Source organism: Hydra vulgaris, chromosome 09 (genome assembly GCF_038396675.1).
Source record: "Hydra vulgaris chromosome 09, alternate assembly HydraT2T_AEP".
In the NCBI taxonomy this organism is placed as follows: domain Eukaryota; kingdom Metazoa; phylum Cnidaria; class Hydrozoa; order Anthoathecata; family Hydridae; genus Hydra; species Hydra vulgaris.
The window spans coordinates 29841035-29855696 of NC_088928.1; the positions used below are offsets into that span (position 1 = coordinate 29841035).

The 14662-nt window shown below is 27.2% G+C and overlaps 1 protein-coding gene across 5 annotated transcripts in view; it reads left to right on the forward strand.

The window, feature by feature from the left end:
- LOC100200026 (kinesin-like protein KIF6) overlaps positions 1 to 14662 on the forward strand; it is a 103828-nt gene that overhangs the window by 76387 nt on the left and 12779 nt on the right. For all 5 annotated transcript variants that reach the window (XM_065805266.1, XM_065805267.1, XM_065805268.1 and 2 more), the window contains 2 exons: positions 4526 to 4631; positions 12837 to 12871. In XM_065805266.1, coding sequence (XP_065661338.1) covers positions 4526 to 4631; positions 12837 to 12871 — 141 coding nt within the window. The remainder of the gene's footprint in view (positions 1 to 4525; positions 4632 to 12836; positions 12872 to 14662) is intronic.

Consider the following 14662-nt stretch of genomic DNA (forward strand, 5'->3'; position numbering starts at 1 on the left):
AAAAACCATCATAAACAGCTTTTTGGCAAACAAATATAGATAATTTTTGAAAAAACAAAAAAAGACATTTTATCACTAATACTAAAAAAAAAAAAAAATTAAAATTTTAAGTAATTGTACTCAGAATTTAATGTTCATTCTGTTTATAATTTAGTTATCTTTGCTTTTTGTACAAAAACAAAGTTCTTCTACTATAATGGAAATTGTTAGAGAAAAAAGAAAAAGAAAACTATAAATGAAAGTGTGTTATCCAGTCATATTATCTGTAATCTGAATAGTAATAAAGTAATCTGAATTTTGAGCTTTATGAAGCCTAATGATTTGTTTAATGGGCCACTGCATGTATACCATATATTTAATATCATGATTTATTTTTAAAATGTATTTTACGATCATCATGATCACCTTCATGACTATGACCACCATCATGATCATGCTACTGCTAACATGTAATCAAGTACAAGCTGCCTTGTGTCCTGCTGCCTTGTAGGTTATGCTTTTCTAGGTAAAAGCTAGAAGAAGTTTAAATTCCTTTTCCCTCAGGGTTCTTGGTTAAGTAAAAGCTAAGATTATCTCAATAAAAGTACTCATTCTGAGCATATGTTAACTGCATCTGGCTACTATCTTATAGAAAGCCTCATAGGCAAAGACCTTATCAGTAGGTAAAAAATTGCTATTGATCTGTCTTGCACCTCTTCTTTATTTAATAGGCTGGCATAGATGTAAACCTGTGCTAGATTGTTTTTTACCTAGGATGAGCTTCTTCACTCTACTCATGAGTTATTGCTTGTGCCTCCTGAATCATATCTCTTTCAAAATTCACTAAACTTACTCTTTGTGAAACTAATTTAAATTCAGCTGTTTCATCTTCAAATCTTAGTCCAAAAATCAATGCAAAAATATATTGTCTGATGCTAAAAAATTTTACTGATGCTTGTATGTATTCTAAGATTTATATTTTATCTCAGAAAAGTTTTATGGACATTTAAAAATTGTAGTGTCAATAACAAATACAAGTCTAACATTCCATCTCTCATAATGGAGCTCATCTTATTATCTCTCCCAAAACTATTTGCAAAAAACATTTCCTCTTCATTTTTTTATTTAAAATGTGTCACAATAATAGATGTGTCACATTAATAGCATTTTAGAGAAAACTGAAGAGTCTTTACTAGGAATGGGATAACATCTTTCACAGTGATATCAGAAGTAAATCCTTTTCAACACTCATCAGCTTGAATGTTTCAAGATGATCTTCAGAGAATGTTGATCGCAGCCTAGTTTCAAAGTTTGGTGAGTCTTTGAAATAGTGCAACACCAATAAGGGATAATAGAAAGATTCAGGTTGAGGAGCTTCATATGTTCTGAAAATTCTTTCTAGAGCTGCCTGTTCTAACTACCACCGAGTCTCACCTATGCCTTGCAACTTTTTTGTATGCTGCATGTTCAATCATTAGTTGAGAGCAGATTTATACCTAAACATTTATACAATTACAAGAATTAGAAAAGAAGTTTGCAGTTCTTTGTAAAAGTCCGATTAGATTCTTGACTGCAATAATATTTTCAACAATGTCAATTGCAGCCAGTTTTAAGACATGTGCATAGCACCAGATCTAGGCTGAGTTAGGAGCAGCATCTTTTATAAATTTTTGAAAGCAGTTATATTGACTATGCATAAGACAGTAATAAAATAGTTTCAAGAAAGTTTCCATAGTCCGGGATCCTATCTTCTTAACTTAAACTCTGCTACAATAATGACACAAGAAATTTATAGTAATCTATTATAGTAATTGAAACAAGATTAGTTCACATCTCATTTTATAAGAATGCAATCGGCCGATTTAGCATTAACTGACTGAAGTTCAGTTTTTTGTTACATTCTCATTGTAACAAACATTAGTTTGCAATCAACTTGAATTTGCAATTCAAGATTATTATAGTAATGATCATGTACACAGTCTTTAGTCCCTCATGGCTTCTGAACTCCTAAGTGACCTTGGCTCCTCCCTTCTTGATTTTTTTAACAAACTTATCGCCTGTTTTTTGAAAATACACTTTAGAAAATCCATATGAAACTAAATTTTATTTTCGAGCATTGTTATATATTATTAATAATAGATTATAGAATTTTTGTTTTGTTTCGGCACCTCTAGAATATTGTGGCTCATAGGTAAAAGTCCCTCTTGGCGATGGGTAAAGACGGAACGGAATGCAAATTTTTATTTTCTAAATAACTTACAACCCATTCAAATGAGAACTATTAGTTTTTTTTAATAGTTTAATTACGCATTTAATATTATTCATTTAACATTTAATGTATCCATTTTTATCTATTGATATATTTAAGTTTTAAATAACAAAAATATTTAAGTTTTAAATAACAAAATGCATAAAATTTTTCTTATAAATATAATATCACAGATTTTAAAATAATCTCTGAAATATAGAATTCAAAAAATTTAGTTAATCTGATATTATCGATAATTTAGTTTAAGAAATTATTTTCACATGTTTATTTTGATTTCATGTGTTTATTTTGAAACTCACTTTTTTTTTTTTAATCAAAAAAGAAAAGTCTGTGATGAAATTTAGGTTGATCTATAAATCATTAAGTTTTAAAATTTTTACAGCCGAGTTAGTTGTTCTAAATTCAAATAACAGCTTTATTAGACCACATTTTAACTTTTTATTGTTAAATCCCAAAGAATCCCAATGATTACTTTTTAGTTAAAATAAATATTTAAAAGATTTGTTTAAATAATCATTTCATTTCATTTTCTTTCTCTGATATATTTATATATAAAGTAAGATTTTTTAATCTTCAATAGTGCTGTTTAAATAATTTTCAAAAATTCAAGACTTAATTACAGCATGTACATGTGATGTAATAATAAAAAATTAATCCTAATTAAGGTCAATATCCATTTGAGCCAAGGGTCCACTGGAAAATTTACTGGTTTCCTGCAAGGCCAGTAGTCCCCTGGCATCAGCAATAAATCTTTCCTTGTGCATCGCACCAGGCTGTGGGAATCTAAAGTTCTCAATAACAACTAAAATTTTTGATTATGTCTACACTTGATAGAATGTCTTCAGAATCCGGAGCATCTGCAGTATATACACCTAATGCCGGTCTATAATTTGTAACAGAGATGTTTTTCTGCTCAAAAATTTGTTTCACAAGTTTAGTGTCTATATGCAACGTAATCTTTTGTCTCTCAACTTATTTATGGTTTCCTTTCTACTAAAATCACCCCATTGCTCAATGTTTACATAACTGTGTTTATGAAGAGTTTTTAGAGAGATATTATCATTTTCAATATTAATATTAGCAACATGGAGAATACTAGTTAACATATTAAAATGACCTTTATGACTTATATTGTATCTTGTAACACAAGATACAATATAATACAATATATCTTATTGAAGCAGATGTTGCTTCAATAAGATTTTCAGTAGTAAGCTCTATGAAATTCTTGTTGTTTTTATTCCGTCTACAAGAAACATAATTAGACTCTGAGGCATATGCATCTGAATGCAATATCTTTAATTTCTGAAATGTCCTTAGCTTCTCTGTAACAGGCACATTTTTTGCTAAACTTTGTCTCTTCTTTTTCTCCTTCTGTTTTTTAATCTGATTGAATTTTGCAAGCTTCTTTTTAATTCTTTTCAAAACAAAAATAATTTTCAATTCTTTTCAAAACAAAAATAAAAACAGCAAAATTGATAAAAACCTATTTTACATACACAAAAATATTTGAAACATCAACCTAATCCTATTAGACTTGTCCTACAATGCTAAAACTTTAAGGATAGTTTTTTTTTTTTTTTACATACATTTTTATACATCTTTTGACACAAACTAATATTTGACATAATAATTGACATGATTTTCACTTAATATTTAAAATATGCTCTTATTTTTTTAATTATGATTACTACAACTATTATCATTAGCTTCTTGTTTGTTTATTTTTTATTATTATCATCAAAGTATGACTTTTAAATGTTTACTTAGTTTAAGTATGTTCTATGTGTGTATGCTTATTAATAATCATATTATATTTAAAAACTGGTGTCACTCCTTTGATTAGTATTCTGTTTGAGTGAATCCATCTTTATTAATCATTTAGTTATTATTATTAATAAATGTATAAATAATTTACTCATTATATTATTATATATTATTATTATTTTTATATATATATATTATTAATCAATTATTTTTACTTACTACAATCAATAGAATTATGATTTTTTATTATTATTATTATTATTATATTTATTATAATAGTATTGTTTGATTTAAAAAGGAGAATAAATATCTTGTTGTTGTTGTTGTTGTTATTGTTGTTGTTAATATATATATATATATATATATATATATATATATATATATATATATATATATATATATATATATATATATATATATATATATATAGACACACACACTCATAAAAACATTTATACATACCTATATACATTGTTGTATATAACAAACAAAATTTTGATAATTTTTTAGGCTACAGCAATTGATTACAGATTACTTAAACAACACAGATAAGGATTCTTATCTTTCAGTTGGTGCTGATATGAGAAAAATCAATTTTTCTTTTATGCATTTAAAGGTTGTTTTAATTAGCATTTTGTTGTTATTTATAAGTTTAAATTTTTGAGCTATAAATAAGTAGTAAAATACAGTATTGTTTTGTAAATTTTACTTGATTTCCAATTAAAATTTTGATTTGTAAACTTTATGTGATTTTCCAATAAAAGTTAAGGTATTTTTACAGGTTTAAAGTTTTCAAGAAATCTATTTTTTGTGAACCTTGAGTCCTATTTACTTTTGTAATCAAAGACTGCAAGAAAAAAAGAAGCCTAGTGTTTTTTCGTGCAGTTTTTGATTACAAAAGTAAATAGGACTCAAGGTTCACAAAAATAGATTTCCCATGTATTTTAAGTGAAATGTTATCAGTAGCTCTAGATACATTTTTAAGCATCTAGATGTAGCAATCTATATCTAGAGGCTTGAAAATGAAAAGGTAATCTTTTTGGAAAAAAAAATTTTTTTTTTTATGTAGCTTAATTCATATACTTCATTAGTGATAGACTGAATCAGGAAATATGCCGTAATTCCTAATAAATAATAATAAGATTTCGAGTATACTAGTTCAATACCAAACAAAACCATCATTTTGGCAAACATTTTACCAAAACTAAAACCAGTAGTTTAGCTTTTGGCTAAAAAAATTTATTTTCATTAGAAAATGTTATCTAAAAATGCAATTTTACATTTGTTGTTATTTTTACATTTGTTATTTATTTTTTTGATGTCTTTATTATTATTATTTATTTTATATATATATATATATATATATATATATATATATATATATATATATATATATATATATATATAATGATAAATAAATAAATAGTCATAAATAAATAAGAAAAATAAAATAACTCAGAAAAATCTATAGAAATAATTAAAAGATTATGTCATCAAAATCTTTGTTTGGTTTCTATTTAAACCAGATTTGTTTTCTTCAAACTAAACATTATCAGTGCAAAATGTTATGTACACTGTTATGGTTTGATTATTTGTGGTTTTGATATTTTTAAGAAGCAAATGGATACACGCTACTTACTAACTAAATAGTTAAGTAGTTTGTGTGCAATGGGGTTAGAATTTCATTTAGAAATGGTAAAATATTTTGTTAAAATTGTCAAAAATAATTATTTTTCTAAATTAAATAAAAATAAAATCATGCAAAATTTCTGCTTTTTGGAATGTTTTTCAACCGAAATTTTGCTTTTACCAAATTTATTAAAAGTACTGAAACAAAATTTCGGTATTGGTTCAAATTGAAATTTTGACAGAAACCATTACCGAAACAGAATTTTGGTTGATCACTATACTTGAAATTCAAGTTATAAAATTCAACTGTTAAAAAAAAAGTTTTATTTATAGAGTTAAATAACAATTAGAAGAAGTTTTTGAAGTTATATATCCAAAGTTTGTAACTCATAAATATCTACAATATCTCTTTTTTCCATTTTATAAATAAGTACTGCTGAATGATTTTTTTGCTTTTTTGAACTTGTTTGTTAAACATTGATTTTTTGAATGAATTGATTTTAACATCTTTTTTTTTTTGCATTGTCCAAAAGAATGGTCCATAAGTTCAATAACTAAAGAATGGTTCATAAGTTAAATAAACTATAGAAAGCTCCATAAGTTTAATAAACTGGAGAATGGTCCCAAGTTCAATGAACTAAAGAATGGTCCAATAACAATAACATTAGTTCAATAACTGTTGTAATTGAGTTGAGATTAAATTTCCAGTTTACAATAAGTTCTAAAGTTCTCTTCTTAAAAATTTTTAAAAAATATAAAGCGCTATAAAAAGTCAAAAATTGAAGACATTCATTATAATTAATTTTACAATGTTTGTAGGAACAACTAAAGGTTGTTATTAGTTATTTAACCAAACACTACTACAGTGTTTGTAGGAATAACTGAAGTCTGTTATTAATTAATGATAACTAGAGTTGAGATTTTTGGAAATAGAAGTTGTATGAGCTCATTTAGTAGGCATAGTGGTCACAGTTTTGAAGAATAATAAGACAAGAAGTTGACGTGTTTTCTTTCAAACTCTTCTAATTCATCCAAGTGTATAAACCCAATTTTTGTATTTAAGCCAATTATGTATGGTTTATAAATTCCATTAACTAAGGCAAAGGAATGACTTTAAGAACTAATAATGGCTTGTTTTCTTTATTTATAAAGCTTTTTCTTTATTTATAAAGGTCACCAGATTCTGTCAAAATTTAGTAATTTGGTTAACAATTTAAAAGATATTTGTTATTATTGAAAAAATTTTAAAATTAAATAACTAACATTTATACCTTAAAATCTTTTATTTCAAAATTCTGATAACTGGAAATATTATAATAATCTAATGAAAATGTTTTGATAGAAATACAGGTAAGTTTACATTTTCTTTGACACTAAGCATACTTTTTTCTAAAATTATTCATGTTTTGTTTAAAACTCCATTTTGAAAGTTATATACCCTAAAAATTCCAAGAAAAACGCTAATTATTTTTTGTTGCAAGAGTATATTTACAATCTTGTATCTAGGATACAGGAGTGTATTTACAATCTTGTATCTAGGAAATTTACTAAAATGGTTAAATTTCTGTGTGTATTTTGCAAGTTATCACAACATGCAAGAACCACAAGTGTCCAATGTTTTATGAGAACTTTGGTCTTCAAACAGTTCATTTTCTGGGTCAAAGAGTTTACAAATTACCATACAAGAACCTCATTTTACAAAGTATTAGTTTAATTTTTAAGAAGTAATATTAAAGTAGGGTACTTTCATCTCATAACATTTTTACCTGATTCAAGTTCAATTTGGAATAAAGTTTTGCAAGGATGTCTTCTGTAAGTCATCACAAAGTTGAGGAGCTCTGTTATTTGCAAACAAAAACAAGGTCTAAAAACTATTTTTTCTGCATTAACTCTATATAATAAACACATCTGTTGACAATTGTATTTTTTCTACACTAACTCTAAATAATAAACAGATCTATTGACAGTTTTTCTGCAATAACTCTATATAACAAACACATCTGTTGACAGTTGTATTTTATGTGCAATAACTAGATATAATAAAATTTAAATAAGTTAAATTTATTTATTCTTTTGGTAAAGTTTGTCATTTGATTTGTCTTAAAATAAACTCCACTTTTCTTCAAAGATTTCAGAAGGGTGTGTGATTTGAATCAACTTTTTTTAAGTCGAACGACAATCAGTTATTGGGAAAGTAAAGTTTGTTCAAACTTTCCTAATAACTGATTGAGAAAATCTATGCCAGCCTAATAAATAAAGAAGGAGTGCCAGGCTGGTCAACAAAATTGTTCTTCTTACACCTAGAAGGGTTGGCAGAATATTTTTGTTGACCAGCCATTGTCTTTGCCTACAGGCTTCTACAAGAAGTAGCTGTATGCAGTAAAATCTGCTCTAGATGCGTATTCTTATAGACACCATCTTTAGCTGTTACTCAACCAAGAGCCCTAAGGCGTGGGAAGTTTAAGTCAAAGTTTATTTCTCCTAGCCTTTGTCTAGAGAAGCAAGCCTTAAAAGGCAGCAGGACATGGGTCAGGTACTACTGGGTTACATGTTACCAGAAGCAGGATGATCTTGATAATCCCGAACCTGACCTGGCATAGTTAAAAGAAGTTACTTCTTTTGTAAGCAGTACTTTAAAATATTATGTGCACATAGGCTTTTAAATGTCTTTAGGGTTAAAAAAAGTTCAAGAGAAAATGCTTGATCCAGAGTTTAGGTATATATTTGGAGGTGTTTTTTACAAATTTTCAAAATTATTCTAGGATGTCCAAAAAAGTTATGACTGTTTTACTATTTTTATTAAAATCTCAAAAAAACCATAATAATAAAAGCTATATTTTTCAAAAGATAAACATAAATCCAGTCCAAATTATCTCTTTCTTCACAAATATGTTGTGTAATAATGTATTCTAGCAGTTTAAAAGAAGAAAAAAAAACAAAAAAAAATTCTTCAGTGTTTATCTTGCTGGTCAGTGTCATGCTTTTTGGATTAATTTTTTAGAAATTGGGTTATGCGCTGGATATCAGCATGCATTTTTGGAGTGATTGAAATTTCAAGATCTCTGTATGCAATTTTAAATAACAATATGGCGTCATTGTACTTGGGATCAAGACCTTGACTAAAGCATGATTTTACAACTTCATTGAAAGCTGCAATTATTTTTGTTCTTTGTAATCCAATTTTAGTATTTGCTAGTAATGATTCAAGCAAGTCAATTTTATTTAAGAGTTTTTGATTACCATTGAACTCCCCTTCCCCTTTGATTACATTGATTACCATTGAATTCCCCTCCATACATTGGAGGTCTTTAGATGCCCAATTTATTTGACCAGTCAGTAGCTTTAAAAAAAGAAGAAGCTGTTTGATTCAAGATAGTGTTCAAGTGATCAAAAAGATAGTTGGTAATTCCAAAAACCATGTGCAATTCCATGACAGGCAGGAAATCAAGAACAAATATGTCATCTGGAAGATCATTCAAAGGGAGGTTTATGCAAGTTTTGTATTGAGCTGCGGAGAGCTTTGTTTTTTTATGTGAATGAACTCCAAGAGCTACTTGGAGTCATGCACTCAAAATCATTTTTTTGAAGTTTCGCACCAGGGGCATGGATATGTGGATGCAGCAGAGTCTATTCCGAGAAATGTGTTAGCCAATTTCATCTCTACAGCTGCTGTCAAAGCAGTTTTTTCAAAAGCAAGCATATCTAAAAAAAATTTTTAAAGTTTTCATAAGGTTCATTTACAGATTGAACAATAGCAAAAATTATGAGTTTCTTTACACCAGCATCTTGAAAAGATTGAAAAGTAGCCTCTTTAGAATAGCAAAATATTTGTTTTTCTTGGTTATTTTAGCAATTAGTTATGTTCATGCAGAATTTGAGAAAGCCTTCACTTCCATCAGTTTGTATTTTGATTATATACTCATTTAGGGAAAGTTCATGTTTCTCAAGTATATGACCAATTATTCCAGAAATGTTATGGCAATACACTATTCCACGCTGAGCTTATTTTGTTTGGTTTTCAACATTCAGTATGTCAAAAAGCATATTTGTTGAGCTATAAAAGGATGTCAAATGTTTATCATTCTCACTAAGTTTCTCTGTAAGACAAGATTCTATTTAGTAAAATGGTCATAACTTTTTTGGATGTCCTAGAATAATTTTAAAATTTTGTAAAAAAACACCTTCACATATACCTAAACTTTGGTGCAAACATTTTCTCTTGAACTTATTTTTAACCATAAAGACATTTAAGAGCTTATATGAGTGAGATATTTTGGAAATGTATAAGGAAAAAAACTACCTCTAAAGAAGTTCTAGAAATTAGTGGGAGCATATGTTTTATAGTTGAAGTCACTAGTTGGTTACTGAGCTGACACCATACCAGAGATTCAAGCAGAACACAAACATACATTTAGTAATTTATGGGTGACCAAACACTGTGCCAAAGGTTCAGACAGAATGCAAACATACATATGATAACTTACAGGTGAATGAACACTGCACCAGAGGTTCAAACAGAACACAATCATACATATAGAAACTTCTGTTTTGGTGAACACCACACCAGAAGTTCAGAAAGTAAACATACATATATATATATATATATATATATATATATATATATATATATATATATATATATATATATATATATATATATATATATATGTATATATATATATATATATATATATATATATATATATATATATATATATATATATATATATATATATATATATATATATATATATATATATATATATATATATATATATATATATACAGTCATGGACAAAAGTTTGCGACCACTCCAATTTTTTACAAAAAACACTCAAAATTTAGAAAAACAAGTAGTAAGTAAATCAGTACATATATTTCGAATGTTTATTCACACTATACAGGATAAACAGCATGTCTATTCATATTTTAGTATTTACAGTGAAATCCTTTATTTTTGAGAATATTTTCAATATGTCCTGACATTGATTCACACAGTTTCTTGCAATAGTCTGGGGTAATCTCCTGCACCCACGTTTAATCCAGTTGATGAGGTCATCTTCAGAACTTGGGCTATGTGCAGCAATCTTCTGCTTCATTACAGTCCAAACATTCTCAATAATATTGAGATCTGGACTGTTGCCTGGCCAAGGTTCCAGTAGCAGGATGTTTTCAGAACGCAGCCAGTCCTTAACAGCCTTGGTACCATGACAAGGTGCGCCATCATGCTGGAAATGAGTGATGCCATGTATTGGTACAAATGGTGGCAGCTTATCTGTCAGTATACTCAAGTAAACAGCACCATTGATCGTTGTATTTTTAGGCATAATCCAAATGCCGGCACGACCGCTACCAGAGACTGCTCCCCAAACCATAACTTTTGGAGCCTGTTTGACTGTTGGTATAATGTACTTTGGATTATGCCTCTGATTTGGTGGGTGTCTGACATGTCTACAAAATGAGTAGAATTGCATGAATGTTGTCTCATCTGAAAACATCACTTGTTTCCACTGGGCTGGTGTCCACTGCCTGTACTTCTGACAAAACGCAATGCGATTGCGAATATTCTTTGGTGAAAGCTTCGGCTTCCGTGCTGGTCGTTAAGATTTCAAGCCTGCATCAAATAATCGTCTGCGTATTGTCCGACTGTTTGGTTTCTTGGATGGTGATCCAGGCAGTTTGCCTCTAATGACACTTGAGGATACTCTTGGTGATTTTTTTGCTGCCTTTATTATAGCATTATCCATACGGTTGCTTGTAACCTTCGGGCGCCCAGCGCGTGAATGGGATTTAAAACTTTTCAGCTCTTGATTTCTCTTTACAGCAGCTACAACAGTGGAATGTGAAATACCGAGCTTTTTGGCTATCTGTCTTATAGAAATGTTCTCTTTGTACAAAGTAACGACCTGAGCTCGCTTTTCAGATGTCAGTTCTTTACCGTGTACCATTTTAACTAGTACTGCTTCAAATAAGGTTTCCGTAGTATAAAATGTTCCAAATTATTTCAGTTATATCTGAAAATAAACATGTAAACATCAATTTAAGACTCTAATTGACAATTAGCACAGATTGGTACAAAATTGTAGCACTAAAGTAGCCCAAAAGCAATTCAGAGTAGAATACATTAAAAAATATGCGAAAATCGCAGTGGTCGCAAACTTTTGTCCATGACTGTGTATATATATATATATATATATATATATATATATATATATATATATATATATATATATATATATATATATATATATATATATATATATATATATATATATATATATATATATATATATATATATATATATATATATATATAATATATATATATATATATATATATAATATATATATATATAATATATATATATATATATATATATATATATATATACACAACCCTCGGAATTAAGAAAAATGAGGTCGGCAATAATTTGCCGACCTCAATCTTGTAGAGGTCGGCATCAGGTCTGCAAAAATTATTTGATACAAAGGTCTGACCATAAAACATAGAAATGAGGTCGGCAATTTTTTGCCGACCTCAAACACTTCCAGGTCATTAGTTAAGTCGGCATTGCCGAATGCCGACGCTAATTCCGAGGGTTGTATATATATATATATATATATATATATATATATATATATATATATATATATATATATATATATATATATATATATATATATATAAATAGTAAAATACAGGTGAGCTAACACAGTAACTAAGACACCTTCAACTATTTAACAGAAGAAAGTAGATACCACTATAAATATGAAGATATTACATTATATTGATAACAGGAAGTACACTTTTACTAGTTTTAGCTTGAAAAGGAAATCCTGCAAAAGTAGTAGGACATGGAACAGACTGCACTGGATTACATGTTACCAGTAGCAGGGTGATTATGATGACCGTACAACTTTTAGTTTGATAATTTTAATTTTTAAAGTTGTTTAACAACATTAAATATTTTCCTATTATATTTTATCAAATCAATGTGATACAACTATTTGAAATATGAAAACTTTTTATCATTATTCAAATATAAGAATAACATACTAAATATTGTCATAATGTTTACAATTTTATTACATTATTCATTAAGAAATACAAAATTTTTGATTTTTTTTTAATTAAAAAATGTATTTAACTTAATAAAGAATTTTTTTTTCAATTTCTATTTTTTTTTATTAGAACAAGTATTTAGAAAGTTTTAAACAGAGCAAAAGGTATCACAGTTTAATAGTGTATATATATATATATGTATATATATATATATGTACATATATATATGTATATATATGTATATATATATATATATATATACATATATATATATATATATATATATATATATATATATATATATATATATATATATATATATATATATATATATATATAGACACATATCATACACCCAGATCAATGGTGCCACATGTCAAAAAGTGTCAAACTGAGAAAACCAGGGTTGAAGTTTTAAGTTTTTAATATTTTTTCCAATTAAGAGTGCCATTTGTATCTGTCATTTTGTAAACTCTCGTAAAAATTTGTTTTAGACTTGTGGTATTTTGTCACCATGTACAACACATAACATACTATCAAATGACATTCATAACTCAATATCCATAATTTTTGACTTGTGGCACCCTTGATCTGGATGTGCAGTATATATATATATATAGTTCTATAAATTGTTGCATTTGGGAGTAAAAATGATTCTTATGCCAACAAATACGTTACTTTTAATTACTTTTGACTTTCGTCCAACATTTTCGTGTTGTCAGAAAGTTAAAACCATTAATTTAATTACAAATTAATTATTTTTAGAAAAACCGCAAAAACGCAAATTTAATTGATCAGAATGTTTTTAAAAACATTCTGAATGTTTTTAATAATATAAACAATGTTTTTATTTTTATTTTTTTTAATAAAATGTTTTTATTTTTATTTATTTTTACTGTAAATCATGCACGGAGTGTTGTTACATCGGCTGTCTTAGAGCCTGACTCGCAACAAAGTGCTGCGACATCGACTGACAAATAGCCTGACTTGCAACGGAGTGTTGCTACATCGACTATCTTATAGCCTGACTCAGATTGAGTGAGGGTTTTGTTGAGGCAGGCAGTCTATCAAGTAATAAAAAAAAAAATCCAGGCATGCATTTTAATTTTTACTCTTTGTTAAAAAAATACGGAAAAACTTTCTGGCAACACGATATATATATAAATATATAGATATATTATATATATATAAATATATAGATATATAGGTATATATATATATATATATATATATATATATATATATATATATATATATATATATATATATATATATATACATATATAAATATATATATATATATAAATATATATATATATATAAATATATATATATATATATATAAGTATACATACACATATATATATATATATATATATATATATATATATATATATATATATAAATATATACACTTACATATACATATAGGAAAGACCAAGGCTCTGTACCCAATTGGCACATTTATTTGTAAATATTTAAGTGTATTCTTGAAGAGTTTAAGTAACATTTTCAAGTTGCATTCATTATTAAAAAAAATCCTTACAATAGGGTCTGTTGGGGTATTTTAGGTATAAAAAGTACCCATTTGCAACTTTTAAGTTATGTTATTAAATTTCCTTTGAAAAAAATTGAATTTATTTTTGTCCATCTTAGCATTGTGACCTTCTCAAATAGTTTTGTATAAGATTGGCGGTCATAAGCTTAAAAAAATTCAAACTGTAGTTATAAAATACTCAAATTACTCCATGAATGGGGTAATTAGGGTATAACAATTGTTTTTTTTTAAGTAAATCATGCTTTTACCAGCTTTTATACCCAATTTATCCAACTTTTGTTGGTAAGGTTCGTTGTAGGTTTATTAGAAATAAACTAATTAATAATAAAATCTACAATCAACCTAATGTAATGAAAAAGTTATATTGAAATTTTGTTTTATAATATTATTAAACATT